General features: G+C 43.4%; 1 protein-coding gene across 1 annotated transcript in view; it reads right to left on the bottom strand.

Moving 5' to 3' along the window:
* The window catches only part of HNF1B (HNF1 homeobox B), an 89,854-nt gene extending 66,601 nt beyond the window's left edge, over positions 1 to 23,253 (bottom strand). Inside the window, exon 1 of the mRNA XM_032216128.1 lies at positions 22,784 to 23,253. Coding sequence (XP_032072019.1) covers positions 22,784 to 23,169 — 386 coding nt within the window. The 5' untranslated portion in view covers positions 23,170 to 23,253. The remainder of the gene's footprint in view (positions 1 to 22,783) is intronic.
* Between the last annotated feature and the right edge of the window lie 1,187 nt (positions 23,254 to 24,440).

The following is a 24,440-nucleotide window of genomic DNA, read 5'->3' as shown; positions in this document are numbered from 1 at the left end:
TTTTTCTGCAGTTCTGATTATCCTCTGAAGTCTGTGTCTGTCTTGTTGGGCTGCAGAGCCAAACCAGACAGTTATAGAGATGCAGATGACAGACTCTATCTTTTTATATCTTTTTATGACAGACATAGCTTTTTGGATATGGAAATTTATTTATTTATTATTGATTAGGTTTATGTGCCGTCCATCTCATCTAGAGGCACAACCAGACTAGAAATTCATCTCTTTTATCTCTGCCTGTGGTATATAATGGCACACACAAACTTCTTCTGTTAGTGTAACAGTCTCTCTTAAAGCAAGCTGAGAGCAAAGTCTCTTACGGGGCCATAATTTATATTTGCACAGGAGAGAAACTTTGGACTGCAACCTGCCGCTCCGAAAAATAAGCACTGGCTGAACTTGTCAAGTAAGAGAGGACTAAAGAATCACAAAAGTTTCAAACGTATAACAAAATGTGTTACAGGTAAGTCTTTATCTTACAGCATTTCTATAATGGTCAAATTATATGCCACTATTATAATTTACCATTCAAATCATAACAACACTGAAACAAGGACCATTTTTCAGACTTATGACCTTTGCATCATAGAGCCGAGGTGGCACAGTGGTTAAATGCAGCACTGCAGGCTACTTCAGCTGACTGCAGTTCTGCAGTTCGGCTGTTCAAATCTCACCGGCTCAAGGTTGACTCAGCCTTCCATCCTTCCGAGGTGGGTAAAATGAGGACCCGGATTGTTGTTGGGGGCAATATGCTAACTCTGTAAACCGCTTAGAGAGGGCTGAAAGCCCTATGAAGCGGTATATAAGTCTAACTGCTATTGCTATTGCTATTGCTATTGCTATTGCTATTGCATGGTCCCGGGATCCAAATTTAGACGCTTGGCAACTGACTCATATTTACGACGGTTGCAATGCCCTTCGGAAGGTCATGCGTGACCTCCTGACCAGCAAAGTCGATGGGAAAGCCAGATTCACTCAACAACGGTGTTACTAACTTAACAACTGCAGTGATTGACTTAGCAATTGTGGCCAGAAAGGTCATAGAATGGGGCAAAACTTCCCTTAACACGTATCTCACTTAGCCACAGAAATTTTGGGCTCAGTTGTGGTTGTAAGTCGAGGACTACCTGTAGCCTGAAAAATTGCCACCAGATCCCTCCTGGACAAGTGAAATTTCACCCCTTTCTGTCTTCTCTTCCCCTTCTCCTCACCATGGAGTTAAAGGTTGCATCTCTTTGTTTGCAATCTAACTTGTCCTGCAATGAATTCAACAAAGGAACAAATTAAACAAATTAAAGCAAACTGCTAAAAGTACCCTGGAACGAGATGCCGGACTCTTGCAGTACAAAAAGACACAATCACCCAGCAGCATGGAAAAAGCATTTAAAGCAGGGATCACCAATCTTTCGGACCTCAGGGGCCACTAAATTAATAATTTTAAATCCCGCGGACCACTAATATCGTCTGCCTAATGACTGGCTGGTGGGAGTGGTTAAGTGGTCATGTGACTAGGTGGGCATGACCAACTCGATGTCACTCACGTCGAGGGGCGCCTTGCCGGCCTCTACTCGCCCCTCCCCTCCCAGCTACTCCTTGCCTGCCCACCGGGGCTCCTTAAGGCCCCAACAGGAAGCCGTTGTTGGAGCTAAGCAGCCACCCTGAGAAAGAGTTGGCAAAACAGCTCAGTTCAAATTTGATCTGACCGAGAAGGAGGATTAGCAGAAGCACCACACTGAGAACTACGAGAATAGGCTTTCCAAGCAGAGGGAAGACCTGTGGGACTGTAAGGCCAGGTACTGGTGCCTGGAGGCTCAGCGGGCTGAGATGGTCAGCCAGTTCCAGGCCATGATGTAGTCCCACTGGAACGAGGCCCTCCGGCTCTTCGCCACCAGCGGCACTTCCCTCCAGCCTTCGCCCAAAGCCCCCCACCAGGAGGTCAAAGCAAGATCCCAAACCGGAATTTCTGCCCCACTCCGACCCGCACAAAAAGACCCCGAAGGGGGAGGCTCTCTGCAGCAAGACAAGCATTCATTGCACGTATCCGGCCCAGAGACCGTAGTTTGAGGACCCCTGATTTAGTGCAATATAACAAATGCAAATAACTTTTCTGCAGACCCCCGAAGTTTTTTTGTTCTAGGGACCACCAGTTGGTGACTGCTGATTTAAAAAATAAGCAGGGAACATTTAAAAATAGGTCCTTAGCATTGATTGTTTGATTGAATGTATGTTGTTCCACCCATCTCACTAGTATCCAAAGTATGTCCTTATAGATGGCAATGAGACTTATTTTTCCCTTTACTCCAAAGTAGAATAGAATAACGGAGTTGGAAGGGACCTTGGAGGTCTTCTAGTCCAACCCCCTGCCTAGGCAGGAAACCCTCCGCCACTTCAGACAAATGGTTATCCAACATTTTCTTTAAAACTTCCAGTGTTGAAGCATTCACAACTTCTGGAGGCAACTTCTGTTCCACTGATTCATTGTTCTAGTTGTCAGGAAATTTCTCCTTAGTTCTAAGTTGCTTCTCTCCTTGATTAGTTTCCATCCATTGCTTCTTGTTCTACCCTCAGGTGCTTTGGAGACTCCTTTTTCTTTGCAGCAACCCCTAATATGCAGCAATTATGGTAACCATTCTCACAAATTCAAATGCTGTTTTTTTCCTCTTTTGGGGATACATAGCCCCCAAATTTTATTTAATAAATGACATTTTATTTTATCTCACAGACATAGATCTGGGTGGCATACAATAAAGATAACCAGTTGCAACAAATATTAATAACAATGACATGAGGAAAACACACCTGATGGGCTGGCTCGCCTGTTTTTGTTTTTGTTTTGCTGACAAGCACAAAACAAGAAGTGGTTTTTACGAGGTCTCAGGATACTTCAGCGCCATAATGCGGGCATGAAAAGTTTGGCATTGTTTTGCTTAGGCCTTTTAAGGCAGGAGGTTAGTTATGTTTTAAGCGTTCGCCGAGGTCTTCTAGTCCAACCCCCTGCTCAAGGCTCTGGTTGCTTCCTTCGCGTGGGCGTCTGATGCGTGTTGCTGCGCATGCGCAGTTGACTGAAAACTATTCTGCACACGCACAGAAACATGCTGGCGATGGCAGAAGAGACCAGTGAACTGGTTCGGGGGTGTGGCAGGTCTGGGTCGCTGCTGCTACCAGCGACCCAGGCTGCCATACCACTACCAGTTCGGCCGAGCCGGTCCAAATCAGTAGGAACCCACCACTGGGTGGGACCTATTTGAAAAGTTGATTGTGTGTGGTGAGTAGAGCCGAGGTGGCGCAGTGGTTAGGGTGCAGTACTGCAGGCCACTTCAGCTGACTGCTATCTGCAGTTCGGCGGTTCAAATCTCACCGGCTCAAGGTTGACTCAGCCTTCCATCCTTCCGAGGTGGGTGAAATGAGGACCCAGACTGTGGGGGCGATATGCTGACTCTGTAAACCGCTTAGAGAGGGCTGAAAGCCCTATGAAGCGGTATATAAGTCTAATTGCTATTGCTATTGCTATTCTTTGCAGAATGTCACTAGGCCTTGTCACGTAAGACATGCAAACAGAATAACAGAGTTGGAAGGTATCTTGGAGGTCTTCTAGTCCAACCCCCTGCTCAAGCAGGAAACCCTATATCATTTCAGACAAATGGGATAGAATAGAATAGAATAGAATGGAGAAGAGAAGAGAAGAGGAGAAGAGAAGAGAAGAGAGAGGAGGGAAGGGAAGAGACAAGAGAATAGAATAGAATAGAATAGAATAGAATAGAATAGAACAGAACAGAACAGAACAGAATAGAATAGAATTCTTTATTGGCCAAGTGTGATTGGACACACAAGGAATTTATCTTTGGTGCAGATGATCTCAGTGTATTTAAAAAGGCAAGATACATTTGTCATGAATCATAAGCAAATAAGCAATCAAATCATACTAGGAAACAATCAATATAAATCATAAGGATACAAGCAACAAAGTTATAGCAGACAAATAGATGCTCAAAAAAAGAGTAATGGATGGAACAAACAGAAGCAAATCAACCAGCAACAATTTGAACAATTTGTATGCAAATACATGCTTCAAGTTGGCACAAATATCCTTCATTCATTTGATCAACACCCAGCTATATAAATAAAGGCAGATATTAAACTTCAAGGAAAGTCCTTTTATCAGTAGGACTAATGAATAACCAGCATAGGGAATCTCCTTCCTCATAAATCACCAAGGGAAAGTTTGGCGTTGTTTTGCTTAGGCCTTTTAAGGCAGGAGGTTAGTTATGGTTTTAAAATTGCATTAGTTTTAGAACATAGAATGGATTACGGTTGGAAGGGTCCTCCGAGGTCTTCTAGTCCAACCCCCTGCTCAAGGCAGAAGTACTTGTACCATCCTGGTCGAATGGTTGTCTGGACTATTTTTGAAAACCTTCAGTGATGGGAGCACCCACAATTTCTGGGAGACAAGCTAGTGAAGAGAAGGATCAGGGGAGACATGATAGCAGTCTTCCAAGATCTCAGAGATTGCCACAAAGAAGAGGGAGTCAAGCTATTCTCTAAAGCACCTGAGGGTAGAACAAGAAGCAATGGGTGGAAACTAATCAAGGAGAGAAGCAACTTAGAACTGAGGAGAAGTTTCCTGAACAATTAACCAGAGGAACAGCTTGCCTCCAGAAGTTGTGAATGCCCCAACACTGGAGGTGTTTAAGAAGAGAATTGATAGCCATTTGTCTAGAATGATATAGGGTGGTGCATGCCACAGGTGGCACACGGAGCCATATCTGAGGGCACGCGAAGCATTGCCCTGTCAGCTCCAGTGTGCATGCATGCACTGACCAGCTGATTTTCGGGCTTCGGGGGGGGGGAGGCTTTTTTCATCCTCCCCAGGCTCCAGGAAAGGATCCGCGAAGCCCTTATCCGCGGAGACATAAGCGTGAAGACTAATTCGCGCCGTTCGAAGCGCTAAGGAAAAACGCGACCCTACCGTGATGACATAATCACGGAGGGCAAATCCGCGCATTCCCAAGCACTCAGTACCCTAAACCTAACCCTAACCCTAACCCTAAACCTAAACCTAACCCTAAACCTAACCCTAAACCTAACCCTAAACCTAACCCTAAACCTAACCCTAAAACAAACCCCTAAACCTAATCCTAACCCTTACCTTAATTGAAATCGGCTTTTTGCCGCGGCACCGTTTTAAAGCGCCCTTCTGTTGCCGTGCTGTTGTCGCGGCGGTGATGACGCGCGGTGATGATGTCGCAGCTTTAGCGATGCGATTTTATCACCGCTATTTTGATGAGCGCGGTTTTTTCGTGCCACGGGGGAATGGGCTGTTTCTGGCCTCCAGAGAGCCTCTAAGGGGGCGGGGAGGCTGTTTTTGCCCTCCCCAGCTCCAAGAAAGCCTCTGGAGCTTGGGGAGGGTGAAAAACAGGCCCACCGGAAGTCGGGAAATGGTACTGTTTCCGGCCTCTAGGGGGAGCTGGGGAGGATGTTTTCATCCTTTCCAGGCTCCAAGAAAGCCATGTTGGGGGGGGGGGGAGGAGCCGGGGGTGGTGGTCATGCACAGATGTGCAGGTGGGCACAATGAGGGCATTTAATTACGGGCGTTGGCATGTGCGCGATAGTGCACTTTTGGCACCCGAAGGGAAAAAAGGTTCACCCTCACTGATATAGGGTTTCCTGCTTGAGCAGGGGTCAGACTAGAAGACCTCCAAGGTCCCTTCCAGTTCTGTTATTCTGTTACTATTTTTTGAAGACCATATGGTGCTCACCTTTATTTTAAGTGCTCCCTTCTTACCAGAGGCCCCATGTACATTTTACATTAACATCTGGTAGCATCCGGGTTGCATTTCCCTTGAATGGGGGGGCACTAACACGTCTTTCAAGTTTGGCTATTTTTGAGGAGAGGTTAGCACGGAGGAAATAGTCAAACAAAGACTAGATCCTTTGATGGAATTACTATGTCCTGCTCAGAGTTGAAAAAAGAACACCTCCTACGCAAGGGTATTTATATATTTTTTTTTAAAAAAAAATCAAAAATCTTTTATTTTATATTTAGTAGCCCTGTTCCCCCTGACAAATAACAGGGGTGTTACGCAATTTTTAAAACGCAGAGGATAGATCTAAGCTTCAGACAGCAAAGTGGGTGGCATATAAATTTAAGAAATAAAAAAAAAAATTCTAGGAAGTCAGTTGTCTATTTAGCAATAGCAATAGCAGTTAGACTTATATACCGCTTCATAGGGCTTTCAGCCCTCTCTAAGCGGTTTACAGAGTCAGCATATTGCCCCCAACAACAATCCGGGTCCTCATTTTACCCACCTCGGAAGGATGGAAGGCTGAGTCAACCCTGAGCCCGTGAGATTTGAACAGCCGAACTGCTGAACTGCAGTCAGCTGAAGTAGCCTGCAGTGCTGCATTTTTAACCACTGCGCCACCTCGGCTCTCTATTTTACAGGTAGTCCTCAATTTAAGACCATAATTGAGCCTAAGATTCCTGCTGTTAAGCGAGACATTTGTTTAGTGAATTTTTGTTCCATTGATCATTTATTTTGAATGATGAAGTGCACAAATGTTACAAGCTAATTTACAGGTTACAACTTACAGCCATTCCTATTAGTGACCATTCAAAGTTGCAATGGTATGGGGGGAAAAGTGTTTTATGGCTGTTTTTCACACTTAATGACTGTTGCAGCATCCCTATGGTCCAGTGGTGGGTTTCAAAAATTGTTCGAACCTACTCTGTGGGTGTGGCCTCCTTTGTGGGAGTGGCTTGCCACCCATGTGACCGGATGGGAGTGGCTTGCCGCTCATGTGACCGGATATGAAGATGCCGACGACACTTGTCAGAACCACCTTAAATTACCTTACACACAGCACTGGCATTCATAAGAATATAAACTTGTTTTTTAAAAGGCATCTTTGGTTTGCGTTAAAACAACTTCAACACACACAATGTTCTGATTGCACTACAAATGCAGTAGTCATCCTTACCTTTCACAGATACACTGAGTTTTATAAATATGAACATGATAGTGTATAATAATCATATCCAAGGACCAGTGGTGGGTTTCAAAAATTTTGGGAACCTCTTCTATAGGTGTGGCCTGCTTTCCGGGTCCACTGGTGGAACCTCTTCTAAGCGGTTCGGTAGATTTGACGAACCGGTTCTACCGAATAGGTGCGAACTGGTAGGAACCCACCTCTGCTATGGTCACAGGTCACCTTTGACAAACCAAGTCAATAGGGGAGCAGATTCGTCTAACAACCTTGTTGCTAACACAACAATTGCAGGGACTCACTTAACAACGGTGACAAGAAAGGTCGTAAAATGGAGGCAAAAGTCACGTGACAACCGTCTTGCTTAGCCACAGACACTTTGGACTCAATTGTTGTCCCAAGCTGAGGACTACCTGTAGTAAACATCCTCATTCAGAGCAAGTGATGCTAAACCCAGATGGCATCCTAGGCTATCCATCCTGCATTGAACACTACCATATAGGGGTTGGGCTAGATGAACTCCGGGGTCCCCTTCAAATCTCAACTGCAATGTAGAAAGTACAATGTGGTAGTTGCCAGGCACCTTTGGTTTCTCTTGAATGCTCTTACAGTGAAGGAGAGTTCCTCTGAAATGCATTATTTTAATAGCCATGGAGTTAAATCTATAGGCTTCAGGCTATAACCTGATTGTAAATTTCCATTTGGGGCTTTGGTGGTAACATGCAATGAAGGAGCTGCTTTTCCAATCAGCAGGGATAGCCTTTGGCAGTTCTCTGAATTGTGCAGGACTTGAACTGCAGGGTTTTAATTTTGTTAGAAATAAAAGGAAGAGGGTGCTTATTTATTTGTATCCCACCTTTATTATTTTCACAAATAAAATGACAAACATACTTCCCTCCTCCTATTTTCCCCAAAGCAACAACATTATGAGTGGGTTGGTTGTGAGAGAATGACTGACTCAAAGTAAACTCAGCTAGTTTTTTGTGCCTAAGGATGTAACTAGACCTCACCGTCTCCTGGTGATTGGCCCAAAGGTACTTAGCTGGTTTTCATGCCTAAGGGTGGAACTAGAACTCACATTCTCCTAGTGATTGGCCCAAAGTTACTCAGCTGGTTTTCATGCCTAAGGATGGGACTAGAACTCACATTCCTAGTGATTGGTCCAAAGTTATTTAGCTGGTTTTCATGCCTAAGGGTAGAACTAGAAATCACAGTCTCCTAGTGATTGGCCCAAAGTAACTTAGCTGGTTTTCATGCCTAAGGATGGGACTAGAACTCACACTCCTAGTGATTGGTCCAAAGTTATTTAGTTGGCTTTCATGTCTAAGGGTGGAACTAGAAATCACATTCTCCTAGTGATTGGCCCAAAGTTACTCAGCTGGTTTTCATGCCTAAGGGTAGAACTAGAAATCACAGTCTCCTAGTGATTGGCCCAAAGTTACTCAGCTGGTTTTCATGCCTAAGGGTAGAACTAGAAATCACAGTCTCCTAGTGATTGGCCCAAAGTTACTTAGCTGGCTTTCATGCCTAAGGATGGGACTAAAACTCACAGTCCCCTAGTAATTGGGCCAAAGTTACTTAGGTGGTTTTCATGCCTAAGGATGGGACTAGAATTCATAGTCTCCTGGTGATCGGGTCAAAGTCACTCATTCACGCCTAAGGCCGGACTACAGCACAGAGTGTCCTGGTTTTTAGCCTGATTTCTGATGAACTAACAGAGATGCTGGAAGGAAGTTTGAAAAATTGCAATGTTTATCCAGGTTTTAGATAAGCAATCATGGTCCACAAATGGAGGACAACAATTGAGCACCCCACCCCACCCCATAGTTTCCTATGGGTCTATCCTATGTAATTGCATTGCCTATAGTAGAAACCTCTCTATTCAGCTTCAAACATGTATAAGATTTTTCAAGTTTCCCAAAGCTTGAAATTAAAACCTGGTTCACACACGCTGCTCAATATAACCATCATTTACAAACCACCGTTGATAGGTTCTCAACTTACAACAGTTTGTTCAGTGACCGTTCAAAGTTGCAACGACACTGGGAAAAGTGACTTATGACCATTTTTCACACTGACGACCGATGAAGCAACACACACACCCCGGTCATATGACTGACATTCAAATGCTTGACAACTGACTCACCTTTATGACGATCGTAGGCTCCCAGAGTCACGTGATCCCCTTTTGCAATCTTTTGACAAGCAAAGTCAATGGGGAAGCCAGATTCACTTAACAACCGTGTCGCTAATTAAAGAAGGGCAGTGATTCACTTAACAAATGTGGTGAGAAAAGTTCTAAAATGAGGCAAAACTCACTTCATAAATGTCTCACTCAGCAACAGGAATGTTGGGCTCAATTGTGGTCGTAACTTAAGGACTTTGGCACAATTTCCAGTGAATTATCTTAGCAACGCAGTCATGGCGTTGTAGGTAGTCAGTTTGTGAAATTTTGCTGCACCCACTGATCGACTGGTCGAGTGTCTCGTCTTTCTCATTACAGAGGCGACATTTGGTGTTGGTGGTAACATGTTGAATTTTTGCCTTCATGCAGTTTGTGGCTAAGGCTTGTTCTTGAGCTGCCAAAATAAAGCCTTCTGTTTCTTTTTTCAGTGCTCCTGATATTATTATTGTTGTTGTTGTTATTGCTGTTGTTATTATTTTGCAACATGGCTACCGAAGACATAACCGTTCTCTCCTAACTAGATTTTTAAGGAACATATTGCACCAATCTGTTCTTCTACAGCAGTGGTTCCCAAACTTGGCAACTTTAAGACTTGTGGACTTCAACTCCCAGAATTCTCCAGCCAGCTGGCTGGAGAATTCTGGGAGTTGAAGTCCACAAGTCTTAAAGTTGCCAAGTTTGGGAACCACTGTTCTACAGGAAAAGGCCGCTTCTTAGGCACAGAGTGCAAGTTTCATCACAGTGGCCAAAACCTCATCCTTCGGGCACTCCTAAGCCAACTGTCCCTAAGTTACGACTGCAATGGAGCCCGACTGCCCATTACGATCGTTAAGTCATAACGGATGGGAAATGGTTGGGTCATGTGATCAGTCAGATTCATGACTTTACGTGAGGGTGGTAGTTGTTTTTTGTGGTCCTTAAGTTTACCATTTTTTGCCATGGCACGGTTTTGCTGAAAACATGGAAGTGACCGTTTCCCGCAAAACCGTTGTAAACCAGGATCACTGGGACACTGGCGATGTCTGTATATTGTGGCTGTTTTGTTGAGCAACCAAAGGTCAATGACCAGTGGAGGGGGGGGGGGAACCGTCAGAACTTTGGATCCAGGTCATGTTCCCTTTTGTCAGGTAGGTTATAACTTTGAATGGTGACCAAGTGACTGGCCGTAATTCAAGGACTCCCCATAGTCCCAATTGCTAAAAAGTCACAGTTCCTGAATACAATGAACAAGTGAGGGGCCCTTGGTGCTGAGTTTGGCTGTTTTCTTGCAGACGTTTCATTACTCAAATGAGGTAATAACATCACTGCACTGATGATGTTACCTAGTGTGGCAATGAAACATCTGCAAGAAAACAGCCAAACTCAGAGAGCACCTCAATCCTGAACTACTAATATTCTCCTTTATTGGATGAACAAGTGTTGTGTTGTCTTAGGTGTTATCTTAGTCTCAGTCTAAGACAACACCGTAATGCTCCATTGCACACTCACACTCAGCTGCTCTATGAGTGTGTCCCTTTTTCTAATAGTGGCAGAAAGTTCCCTTAAGGTGAAGGGAATTTCTATCGTGTGTGTGTGTGTGGGTGTGTGTGTGGGTGTGTGGGTGTGCGCACATGTTAATTTTTTAAACTTAAATCATTCTGATTTTATTGACCATATTGTGCACCACAAAAAGAGAGGAGAATGGGCAGTTAAGAAATATGATGGATGGATGGATGGATGGATGGATGGATGGATAGATAGTTGATAGATAGATAGATAGATAGATAGATAGATAGATAGATAGATAGATAGATAGATGATAGGATGGATGGATGGATGGATGGATGGATGGATGGATGGATGGATGGATGGATGGATGGATAGATAGATAGATAGATAGATGATAGATAGATAGATAGATAGATAGATAGATAGATAGATAGATAGATAGATAGATAGATGATAGGATGGATGGATAGATATAAATAGATAGATAGATAGATAGATAGATAGATAGATAGATAGATAGATAGATAGATAGATGATAGGATGGATGGATGGATGGATGGATGGATGGATGGATGGATGGATAGATAGATAGATAGATAGATAGATAGATAGATAGATAGATAGATAGATGATAGGATGGATGGATGGATGGATGGATGGATATAGATAGATAGATAGATAGATAGATAGATAGATAGATAGATAGGATGGATAGATTTATTTATTTATTTATTTATTTATTTGTTAAATTTCTAGGCCGCCCAATCCCAGAGGACTCCGGGCGGCTTAGATAGATAGGTTGGATGGATAGATAGATAGATAGATAGATAGATAGATAGATAGATGGATGGATGGATGGATGGATGGATGGATGATAGGTAGTTAGGTAGGTAGATAGGTAGGTAGGTGTGGGTGGGTGGGTGGGTGGGTGGGTAGGTAAGTAGGTAGGTAGGTAGATGATAGATAGATGATAGATAGATAGATAGATAGATAGATAGATAGATAGATAGATAGATAGATAGATAGATAGATGTGTATATATACATACATAGATACACATACATACATACATACATACATACATACATACATACATACATACGTGCATACGGTACCTACCATTTCTTAACTGCCCATTCTCCTCTCTTTGGGTGGTACGCAATATAATCAATAAAATCAAAACGATTTAATTTTTTTAAAAAAATAAAACTATCAAAAAAATAACATTGTAAAATTTCAAAAGGTGAAGAATGCCAAGCTGGAGGGTTAGCAGTTGTTGAAACAGGATCCAATCTGGGTCGTTCACCGGGACCGGCGGTTTTGTCTCCCGAGCTTTTGGACTCGTGCTGGAGCCCATCCTGAGGGAATTTATCTTCTCAGGATGGGCTCCAATACGAGTCCGAAAGCTCGGAAGACAAAACCGCCGGTCCCGGTGAACGACCCAGATTGGATCCTGCAACATTATCCTGGGACACGTAGATTCACCTTCATTTGTTGCTGATACAGTTGTGAGCGGAAAGCTAAGATATTGGGGCCTTTTCTCACCTCTGATTTCTCACCTCCACAATGTAAAGGCAGCCTCATTATTATAAAAAATTATGATAAAAATTAGACTTTCGTAGAATACTACGCAGGATCATGGATTTTTTTGGAGCCCGAGTCTATTGCATAAATACCCAAAGTTGGAATGCAAAAAGATCCGTTTAGAAATGGATCTGCATTTGCACACCGAGCAGATTTCAAGAGCAACAGGTTTACCGATCTTACTTTGGCTTCAGAGAAATCAACTACGGGACCGGAAGCAATCAAAATATGAAATTTCCTTTTGTGTTTCCAATTATGTTTTTGAAGTAGACTTTTTCAATCTGTTGAGATGCCAAATTGCAGATTTCCTTCCTTTCGGCCAACTTCACCTTCTAGTTAGTCTACAAGAAATCTCCAATCTTTGAAGTTTTGCAGAATTCGACACCACCCTAAATATTAAAGGAAATGGGAAGAACGGGTGTGTTTTTGTGTGGAAAAAAAAAATCCCTCACTTTTAACTAGTTGAAGAGTCCTGCAGTACAGGTAACCCTTGGCTTACAACCGTTCGTTCAGTGACCATACAAAGTTACGACCGCACTGAAAAAAGCGACATATGACCTGTTTTCCACCGTGACCCGTCAAAAGCGCGGAGGACAAAATCACGCTCGACGAAAGCGCGCATGTGACGTCATCACAGCGCGACAAAAAAAATTAAAAATTGAAATAAAATTAAAATTAAACCAAGCCGATTCACATAAAGGTAAGGGTTAGGGTTAGGTTTAGGTTTAGGTTTAGGGTTAGGTTAAGGGTTAGGGTTAGGTTTAGAGTGTTAGCGTTAGGTTTAGCGTTAGGTTAAGGGTTAGCGTTAGGTTTAGCGTTACGTTAACGGTTAGGTTTAGGGTTAGATTTAGGGTTAGGTTAAGGGTTAGGTTTAGAGTTAGGTTTAGGGTTAGGTTTGGGGGGTTAGGGTAAGGTTTTAGCTTTATTTTTACATTTTTCGATCACAGCGCGATATTTTCGTCACGCTGTGATGACGTCAAATGCGCGCTTTCGTCGAGCGCGATTTTGTCCTCCGCGATTTTGTGGTGGAACCGTTTTCCACACTTACAGCCGTTGCAATATCCCCATGGCCATGTGATTCAGACATTTGGCAACTGGTTCATATTTATGACAGTTGCCATGTCCTGGGATCATGTCAGGTCATGATTTTGTAACAAGCAAAGTCAATGGGGAAGCCAGATTCACTTAACAATTGTCTTTGTATGTATGTATGTACGTATGATTTGTTAGTTTGTTTGTTTACTATGAAATTTATTTGCTGCCCATCTTATATCCAATGATGGCTACCAACGGCACAATTGCAGTGATTCACTTAACAACTGTGGAGAGAAAAGCCGTAAACTGGGGCAAAACTCACTTAACAATTGTCTTGCTTAGCAACAGAAATTTGGGGCTCAATTGTAAGCGGAGTACTTACGATGTACTTCCTGTGGGTTAGATTTTGAATTCCAGTCTAGAGCTGATATTTTTCTACTACCTGGGTTAAGAGACAATATTTGAGGAAATTTCCAGCAGGATAAAGACTGACAATGGCTGCATTTCTGCTATTTCATCTAAGACTAGAAACGGAAAATATATATTTTTTTTCGTAGATTTTCTTTTCAACCATGATTCTGACACACGTAGGCATGCATCGTTTACTCTATACTGTACAACTTCTAGTTGGTTTGGATTTACAACTTTGCAAATAAATTGTTCCCCTTTAAAAAAAAAGCACAAGTATTTGTGTATCTTTCTGTTGATGATTTATAGAAATAAATTAATAACAGCCAGAGTCCCACGTGCTGAAGGTTTATAAGATGCAGTTCAAGCATACAGGAGAGAGATTTACTTCTTAAACACTTACTTGTAAGCAGGCAATTAGCCAAGTTACTCAAAGCCAAACATAAAGATATACGGCTTTGGATTTTCGGATGTTGAAAGATACAGGCTGGGTTAATTAAGTAAACCCCAGTTGAATTAACTATGGGAAAGCATTGTATGACCAAACTTGAGCACGAAATTTATGTTGTTAAGTGAGACGTGTTAAGTGAATTTTTGCCCCCTTTTACAACTTTTCTCACATTTGTTAAGTGAATCAGTGCAGTTCTTAAATTAGTCACACGGATGTTAAATGAATCAGGTTTCCCCCATTGACTTTGCTTGTCAGGAGGTCACAAAAGGGGATCGCACGACCCCGGGTCACGGCAAGCGTCATAAATGCAAGTCAATGGTCAACCATCTGAATATAAATCATGTGACCGTGGGAATGCTGCAACGGTCATAAGATTGAAAAAATAAGTCATTAGTCACTTTTTTCAGTGCCGTTGTAACTTTGAATGGTCACTAAATGAACAGTTGTAAGTGGAGGACTACTGTACTGCTTTATAAAGCCTTAGTAAGATCATGCTTTAGAATACGGCATCCAGTTTTGGTCACCATACTATAAAAAAGATGTTGAGACTCTAGAAAGAGCGCAGAGAAGAGCAACAAAGATGAACAGGGGACTGGAGACTAAAACATATGAAGAACGGTTGCAGGAACTGGGTTATGTGTAATCTAGTGAAAAGAAGGACTAGGTGTGATATGATAGCAGTCTTCCAATATTTGAGGGGCTGCCACAGAAAGAGGCAATCAATCTATTCTCCAGAGCACCAGGCGGTACAACAAGAAACAATGGATGGAAACTAATCAAGGAGAGAAACAACCTAGAACTAAGGAGAAATTTCCTAACATTGGGAACAATTAACCAATGGAACAATTTACCTCCAGAAGTTGTGGGTACTCCATCACTGGAGGCTTTTAAAAAGAGACTGGACAGGCTTTTCACGGTATTGAGGAATGGGATTAAAATAAATTCATATTTTATTACGTTTTATTTTGCTCTTCTTTGGGTATTGAGTTGTTGGCAAAAATAAGCTCTAATAAAAATATATCTGAAGCTGCCAGAGGAAGTAAATACTTCTGCAGAAGTACATCTTGTTTAACTGCAGGAAAGTCTTTAACAGATTGTTAGTTTGATTTTTATTTATTTCCACCCCTGTTCTTCCGCTTCCCACCCATTTATATTATTTATCCCCTTCCCTTTATAACAGCATATTTGTTGCGTGTCTGTATTTTTTAGGGATTATAAATAGCAAAAGGGGAGGAAGCAAGACATTTATTTATTTATTTGTTTGTTTGTTTGTTTGTTTGTTTGTTTGTTTATTTATTAAATCGATTTATAGGCCGCCCAATCCCGGAGGACTCCGGGCGGCATAAACTTTAAACGTTCATTATAGGAAGAATCAGAACAAAATAAGACAAAACAGGGGATTTCAAGGTACAGAGGAATTTCAAGATAGATGAAATGAAATAGATTATTAATCCTTTGCACATATCGACGGCCAGTGTCAAGATTTCAGAACAGGTTTACGATCCACCCCTTTAAATATTTTTGGTTTGAATAAGGCAGCAACCAATTGGATTTTTGTCTCGGAATTTCTTTGCACGGGTTGATAAAGCCCAAATATTCTTCAGACCCATGCATGAAATCCAGATTAGTTACAGTGAAACAATTGGGCGGATTTAATTAAAGCAAGTGCAATTAGTTACTCCATTCTAAAGTGGTGACCCACGATTTTCCACTTCTAAGGAAGCATAAACTAACCAGCTGAGTTCCCGCAACTCATTAAACCACAAGAAGACAAATCAAGCTTTTAAAAAATAAAATAAAGCAAAAGGTAGCCAAACTGCACACCTGGGGGCAAACCGCACCTGGCTGAAACTTTTTGTGACCACCACCAACTCGAAGATTTAACTAGATTGACCTCTCTGAAGGTTCTCCATTCTTACTATCCTGGGTTGCAGACTGTCCTGTACAAACAAAATACTCCAGTCGCTTTGATCTCAATGGGGTTTGCTTTTGAGTTGACCTACCTAAGGGTGTGCTGAAAGGTACAGAGGCTGCCAGAGAACCCTTGGGAAGAAAGGTAAGGAAAGCCAGCCAGGTAAACAAAGGTTAGAGAGTTCATCAACGTGGCTGCACACACACACACAAAAAAAAAGACAAAAAAAAATCTTTTGCACCCCTACCTCTTATTCAGAAATCAAACCTCGGGAAGTTAAACCACAGCGGAAAATGAAGCGAGGTTTCCAGATTTTTTGCATTACTTAGGGGAGGGGGGGGCGCTTCCTACCTCGCCGCGGGTCGCGCCGGGGAGGGGGATAGGGGCGGATGGGTGCTGTAGTCCAAAACCACCCAGACGTTTCTCCAATTATTCCAATCCCGAAAAGGTGTGGCAGATCCGAGTCACCTTGAAGTCGTAATGGGGATGATGGATTTCTTTCTTTCTTTTTTTTTGAAACTTTAAAGGGTGCAAACGGAGGAAATGAGAGGTGTGTGTGTGTGTGTGTGTGTGTGTGTGTGTGTGTCGGGGGTGGGTGGGGGCGTTCTTTTCAGAAGTTTTCCACTTAGGAAGTCCTAGAAAATCCCAAGGAGCCCTCCCAGACGATATATTTTATATATATATATATTTTTGTGTGTGTGTGTGTGTGTGTGTGTATGTTGCGTGTCTGTATTTTTTAGGGATTATAAATAGCAAAAGAGGAGGAAGAATATATATATATATATATATATATATATATATATATATATATATATATGTGTGTGTGTGTGTGTGTGTGTGTGTGTGTGTGTGTGTGTGTGTGTGTGTGTGTGTGTGTATGTATGTATGTATGTATGTATATGTTGTGTGTCTGTATTTTTTAGGGATTATAAATAGCAAAAGAGGAGGAAGAATATATATATATATATATATATGTATGTATGTATGTATGTATGTATGTATGTATGTATATGTTGTGTGTCTGTATTTTTAGGGATTATAAATAGCAAAAGGGGAGGAAGAAAACATATATATATATACATATATACATACACATACACATACACATACACATACACATACACATACACATACACATACACATACACATACACATATTGAGAAGCCCTTCCTCCGTTTAAAATGCTTGGGCTAATCCGGAGGAAACCGGATTGAGAAGGGCACTTACTTGTTTTTCTAATAATAATAATAATAACAACAACAACAACAACAATTTTTTAAATTCTCTCCTCTACTCATCAATCTCTTCCCCCTCGAACGAAGAGCTTTGGGGCATTAAAATCAAATCAATTTCCCCCCCTCCGGGAATTTTTTTTAAATTTAACTTTTTAACGATTAGGCCGTCTCCAATGAATAAACCGACTTGAGACGGACAGACAAGAGAGACAATGGGGGGGGGGGGGGGAGAGACCTGTTGAAGGAGAAGCGGTTGTGAACAAAAAACTACCGTAATTCAAAACGTTTCTACAGCCCTTCAGAACAGGCGGAGAAGGACTTGACGCAGTCAATGCCCTGTCCACAAAATATATATGTTTAGATTGGGAAAAAAATAAAATATTTTTTTTAGTAAAAAGAACAGACGGAGGAAGAATACCGATAAAGGGGAATATTTGTACCGCCGAGTTGAAATGGGGGGGAGAATCCTTGGGATTTTCTGCGGGTAAATTAGGGGTTACCTAGTTTGGGGTAACGAAACGCCTGCAAGAAAACAACCAAGCTCAGAGAGCACCAAGGGGAAGGAATAAGAAGAATGAGACTAGGTAGAAACGGTAAACAGTCACAGAATTGGAAGGGACCTTGGAGGTCATCCAGTCCAACCCCCTGCTCACACAGGAGACCTGCGCTTGGGACTCGAACCACCGAGCTGCCGACCTTTCTGATCGACATTAATTCATCTGATTAATTAATTAATCTGATCGGGATTAGATTTGGCTTTAAAAAAAAAAAAAACTTCTCAAGTCCTTGCCAAGGACCTGGGAGATAGGCTGGGCAAAGCCTACCCTAAACCATTCAGAAGGCCACACTTATGCCCAAGGCTGTGTGTTCAATTCCGACCCGGTCGCAACGCGCTGAGTAGGAACAACGGAGAGACTGGCACGCTTATTCGCTGCCCTCCTCCGGTTGGCACCGACTCCGGCCGGGGTGGGGCGGGATCCCTCAATCGAAAGCCCTCGAAGCTAGCCCGTTCAAGGCCTGGGATAGGATCGCGGTGGCAAACAGAGTCCCGCCGAGGAAAAACTCCCGAATAGACACGCTCGCTTCCCCCTTTTCTCCAGACTGGTCGGGATCCTGCCCGAGTTTGCGCTTCAAGCGCCCCCTCATTCCCCTCGCCAAGTCCCGAAAGCAAACTCGATAGGAAGAAGGCCCCGCAAACGGATGGTTAAAGAAATATGAAATAGAGCTAACTAAAAAGCCAGTTTCGATCCTAAACACCCCCCCTTCCTTTGGGGGGGGGGAAATAATACCCCTTCCCCTTTGGAAACTAGTTTCGGAAAATAATCAGATATTTCTCACGGGTTCTGAAAGTTTTAAAAACCACTTTAGAACGAATTCGGCACGCTTCTTGAAAAGCCCAACCTTTATTTTAAAAAAAAATCCATTTAATTTCTCCTATAAGTGGGCTGAATCCCAAAACCCACTCTTAGCTTTCCATTTCATTTCCTTCCTGGGAAGACTTTGGAAGAGAGATTCGTTCGGCTTTTTCCTCTATCTTCGTACCCCAGTAAGTTATTTTAATCAGCGCTTCCTTAATAAATAGGATCCACCTGGATAGAGAGGCGCGACAAGTTACCTTTCGTTTTCAAAAAAGCAAAAACAAAACACCCCCACACAAAAAATCCCCCCAAAATTCCATATTTATTTTTATTTTTATTTTTGAACCGGCGGCTTCCTTATAAAACTGACTTCCAGGACCAGAAACCCCAGCCGCAGTCTTTAAACTGAGCGGGCAGGTTAATAAATAGCCGTTTATTTAGTTGATATTTTGCTAAAAGGGAGAGGGGGGGGGGGCAAGGACGGGCGGAAAAGCGCCGTAAAAAAACGACGAGGGATAATTAGTAACCAACTTGTCAAAAGCCGTTTGACTCTCTTAAGTTGGAAGACACGTATGTCGGTACGTGTGCTCCGGCATTTGTACACGCACACACGTACACACAGAGGCGCGGGGACACACATGTTTAGGACGTCAAACAACGAGAGGGGGGGAGAGAGCGTTTTCGTATTGGTGAATCAACAGCTGATGAAAGTTTTTAACTGGACAAAAGGTATTAGAAGGAGGGAGAAAAATACTCTTAGGAATTGAAAAGGTTTACCCGGAGTTAATTATTGCTAGATTCCTTTTCATCAAATTCACACCTTTCCCTCCCCAAAGCCTATCTCTAGAAATGGATAGGTAACGGGTACTACTATTACTTACTACGGTACTACTACTACTATTACTGCTACTCTGGACACAACGATTCTTGGCATCTTGATGGAGGCGATATTTGGAGGGGGGGGAAGAGAACTACACATACGGTATGACGTTTGGATGACCCTGCCCTCAATATGTTCCTTGGGAGTCACCCCTCTTCCACCCACCCACCCCCCTTTACATCAATGTAAATTTATTCATTAATTTTACATCAGGGAAACCCATGGTTCCATTAAACGGAACCATGTGGGAATGCAAACTAATTTCAATAAAAGATAATATTTGTGGCTCAGGGTTGAAATGGAGGGGTCCGTTGGTGCTCTCTGGGCCTGGTGGTTTCCTTGTAGACGTTTCCTTACCCAACTAGGTAACATCATCAGTGCTAGAAAGGAATGGGGTTTGCTCTCATTATGTTTAACACTGATGGTGTTACCTAGTTCGAATAATGAAACGTCTGCAAGAAAACAGCCCAGCTCACAGTGCGCCAAGGTCCCCGCAAACTAATTCTCCCTTAGTTTTATACTTTTAACAGTTATTTGAACGAAAAAGATAACGCTGCCTGAGCTTCCATCTGATATCCACTTCCCAGCTATTAGTTCCTTAGGGATATTACAAAATTAAACCACCTCGCAAACTCTCTAATATATGGCCTAATAACATCTGAGTAGAGCTTTAAGGACGTCTGAATTGTACGGTGATTATAAATTAACGCGTGTCAAATCCTCGCGTGTTCGCACGTGTTAAATCTGAACTGTAGAATAAGGCGCGGTTGCTTTTCGCCAGTCTCAAGATTGATCGGGGCTCGCGGGGGGGGGGATAAGTTAGTACACCCCCCCCCAAAAGCGGCAAAATTCAGTTCGGCTCATGTTTGCGTGGTTTTGTAGCATGGATTGTTTAATTTAATTGAACTTTTATGCATGTCTGCATAGATAGGCACAGGAAAGAGGTATTTCCCGCCTACATTTCAAACTTTGTTTCTAAGGCTGTCCCCTCCATTTATTTGATCTTTATTTTAGATAATTGTTAGACAGTTTCTAATGGAATTTTTGTCTCAATATAACAGTAGGGGGGAAAAATCTAACCTTAGGTTAAAAAAAAATTAAGGAAAAAAAATATACAGCCGAAAAAACCCCGCAGATTTTTTTTTAAAGAAAAGGAACCACGCTAAACTTTAAAGAGTTTAAAATAATTCCAGCGTTAATTCTGTATTTCCCCCCCACGTTCATCACTTTTTCCTTACAACGACTCTTTTGCTCCCGTTTAGTAAAATGAAAATAAAAGCAAAGCAAAAAAAAAATAATCTTGATAGTAAAATCCATTTCTAGCGCTGCTGCATTCTGAATTTCGTTATTTAAACCAACTCCTGGTGTTTATCGTTAGGGAACCTGAAAAGCGCCACGTTCTCTGTTAGGGGGACAGTTGCAATCCCTAAAGTCCCTTCCCAATAAATACTTAAAAGGATTTCGCTGCTCCCGAGAGATCAAAAAAACTCTGATTTCATTTTGCTGGGATTATTTTAATCAGTTAAAAAAAGAAATTTATCTCCGCGCTATGTACTTTAAAAAAAAAACAAAAACGGGCGCTTGTCCTTGTTGGGTGTGCGAGAGATAAAAATCGATTGAAAACTCTCACGTGGCTCGCTCATCATTTCCCCCCCCAGCAGAACGACAGGGGGGGGGACAGGGGACAAAGTTGTGTAAACGAATTGTGTACATTTGTATTACACACGCAGGCAAACACAGAGAGAGTCATTCATTCTTTTAAGGGAAAGGCGCAAAGCAAAGGGTCAAAGAGGAGGAACGTTTAAAAACAAACCTGAACGGCGGTTAATAATAATAATAATAATAATAATAATAATAATAATAATAATAATAATAATAAACAACAAATGAAAAGCCTGACAAAGAGAAAGCTCAGAAATCCTGGAAGAATTTGTGGGAAAACAACAAGAACCACAACAGAAATGCAAAATGGATTAATAAATAAAAATGAAAAGTAAATATAGGAGGCCTTTTAAAGACAACTAAGTCAAAAGCTGAATATAAGAAAGAAGTAATTGAGAAACGAGCTGAAAATTGGAAAAACAAAGCTATGCATGGCCAATACTTGAAAAGTATTGAAGGCAAAGCTGACCAAAAGCTAACCTGGAACTGGTTAAGATCAGGGGGAAAAAAGAAACAGAAGGCTTTATTTTGGCAGCTCAAGAACAAGCCTTAGCCACAAACTGCATGAAGGCAAAAATTCAACACCAACAGCAAATGTCGCCTCTGTAATGAGAAAGAGGAGACAGTCGACCACTTGATCAGTGGGAGCAACAAAATTTCACAAACTGACTACCTACAACGCCATGACCGCGTTGCTAAGATCATTCACTGGAAATTGTGCCAAAAGTTTGGATTTGAGTACAGCAAAAACCACTGGGACCACCAGGTTGAGAAGGTTTTAGAGAATGAGAAAGTCAAGATCTTGTGGGACTTCAGAACCCAGACTGACAGGCACTTGGCCCACAACACACCTGACATAACAGTAGTTGAAAAGAAAAAAGTATGGTTCATTGACATTGCAATACCTGGAGATGCACGAATTGAAGATAAAACAGCAAGAAAAAATCACAAAGTACCGGGACTTGCACATTGGGGTTGAGCGACTGTGGAAAAAGAAATCGTGTGTTGTTGTCCCGATTGTAATTGGTGCCCTTGGAGCAATACCTAAAGGGCTACCTCGCTATTTGGAAATTTTAAATTGATCAGACTTGAACATTCTGACTCTACAAAAAAGCCACCCTACTTGGAAGAGCTTATATCCTCCGACGTTACCTTAACAGTTCCTAGGTCCTTGGTTAGGACTCGAGCTGTTGAGCTACCAACCAGCCCCAAAGGCTGTGAATCTCACCAAAGATTAACCACGCAATAACAATAATAATAACGACAATGATAATGAAAATAATTATTAAAAAAAACCCACCCGCGGTATTATTTTGCGGGGGGTGGCCAGCCCGAGGCGACGAAGGCGGCGAAAACGCACCTTTGCAAAACGAGGTGGTTCATTCAGTCGCCGGATATTCTGGACATTCTATCCAGTGGGACCGGAACGTTCCATTCCTTTTATGCCAACGTTCTATTCCGAACGTTCCACTCCGAACGTTCCATCCCTCTTTCGAACAAACTCCCATCACTTTCCCCCGAACCCCGCGCGCTTGCGGGTGGGGGGGCACTGGCTCTACGGTACCCTCTCCCGCAGCCTCCCCTCCTCCTCCTCCTCACTTACCTGATCATCCTCTCCACTTCGGCCCTCTGCTCCACCGCCTCCTCGGTGTTGAGCGCCTGCAACTCCCTGAGGATCTGCGGGGTGTCGAAGTCGTCCCCGTCGTCCGACCCCTCGTCCCCCGACAGCCTGCCTTTGCTGTGCCCGTTGGTCAGGGTGTGGAAGATGGGCTTGCTGTCGGCCTCCGTCCCTCCGCCTCCGCTGTTGGGCGACAGCTGCAAGTTTTCCAGTTTCACCCCGTAGCCACCACCCGCGACCGCCGGAGCGTCGGTGCTGCTGGGCGAAGGCATCAATTCCTCCAGCGCTTGGATCAGGACCTCTTTGGTGACTCCGGAGGTGAGCAGAGCGTTGAGGAGCTCGTGTTGCAAAGCGCTGAGTTTGGACACCATTTTAAGCCCGGGAGGGAGGGAAGGAGGGAAAGGAAGAGAGAGAGGGAGAGAGAGACAGAGAGAGGGAGGGAGGGAGAGAGAGAAGGAGAGAAAGAGAGGGAGAGACAGAGAGAGAGAGACAGACAGAGAGAGACGGACACACACACACAGAAGATACACAGAGAGACACACAAAGAGAGAAAGAGAGAGCGAATAAGAGAGAGACAGAGACAGAGACACACAAACAGAGAGAGGGAGGGAGGGAGGGAGAAAGAAAGAAAGAGAGAGAGAGAGAGAGAAAGAAAAAGAGACACAGAGACAGAGAGAGACAGAGAGAGAGAAAAGACAAGAGAAGTAAAGGAAAGGGGGAGGAGGAAGGATAGGGAAAGGGGGAAGGAAACCCCCCTCAAAACAACACCCCAACCTCCTTCCCCAAAGCCCCGCGATCGCCTTGCAACGGGGAACCCCTAGAGCTCTCTCGGCTGACACCTGTTTCTGCGGCGGGCTCTGCGGTGCAAATGCCACGGCGGGCCTCCCTACTACTCCCTCTTGATGTTCTCCACGTTAGGCCATATAAGATATGCAAATGAAGTGGGCAGGCGGGGGGGGGGAGTCCTCCGCGCAGGATGCAAATGACGGGCGTTGGGGGGGGAAGAGAAAGAGAGAGAGAAAGCGGACGGGAGGGGAGGGCGTAGACGGCCGCGGGAGGGGGCGTCCAGACTCGCTTCCTTCGCCCCGGCTGGATGAGGATCTGGCGGTCCACAACTCTTTAGGTCAGAAGGGGAAGGGTGGGTGGGTGAGTGAGTGGGGGGGGGGTTGTCCCTAGAGACGGCCGGGGTCCCCCCCCCCTTCCTTCCTTCTGCACTTTGAACCTGTTGAAGGCAGCGGGTTTGGGAATTTGGGGGGGGGGGGGAGGGCACGCCTCTCGCCAGGGCTGTCCGACGAACTTTGGGTGTCCCTGGCCAGAAGAATGGAAGGGGGGGGCGGCTACCCCAGAAACCCCTAATAAGTAGAAATGAAACTGGTTTTTTAAAAATTGCCCCCATTCTTCAAAGGCAAAGATTTCGGGATTCTTTCCTCCTGCCCCCCCCCCCTTCAACTAAAAACGAATTCGAAGCAGGAAAAAAAAATCAACTTCGATTCTTTTAATCAATTGCTTGATTGATTCCATCCGAGGTCGGTTCGCGAGCCGAGAGTGCTTGAAAACTGGTTTGAAACGGGGAGCGAACTGGTTGAATTTCCCCCGTCTGCCTTTATTCCTCTCTGCCTGCCCGTTTTGCTCCCCCCCCCTT

This window comes from Thamnophis elegans, chromosome 4 (genome assembly GCF_009769535.1).
Source record: "Thamnophis elegans isolate rThaEle1 chromosome 4, rThaEle1.pri, whole genome shotgun sequence".
Classification (NCBI taxonomy): domain Eukaryota; kingdom Metazoa; phylum Chordata; class Lepidosauria; order Squamata; family Colubridae; genus Thamnophis; species Thamnophis elegans.
The sequence above is the reverse complement of the archived record's forward strand: the minus strand, read 5'-3'. Positions and strand labels throughout refer to the sequence as shown.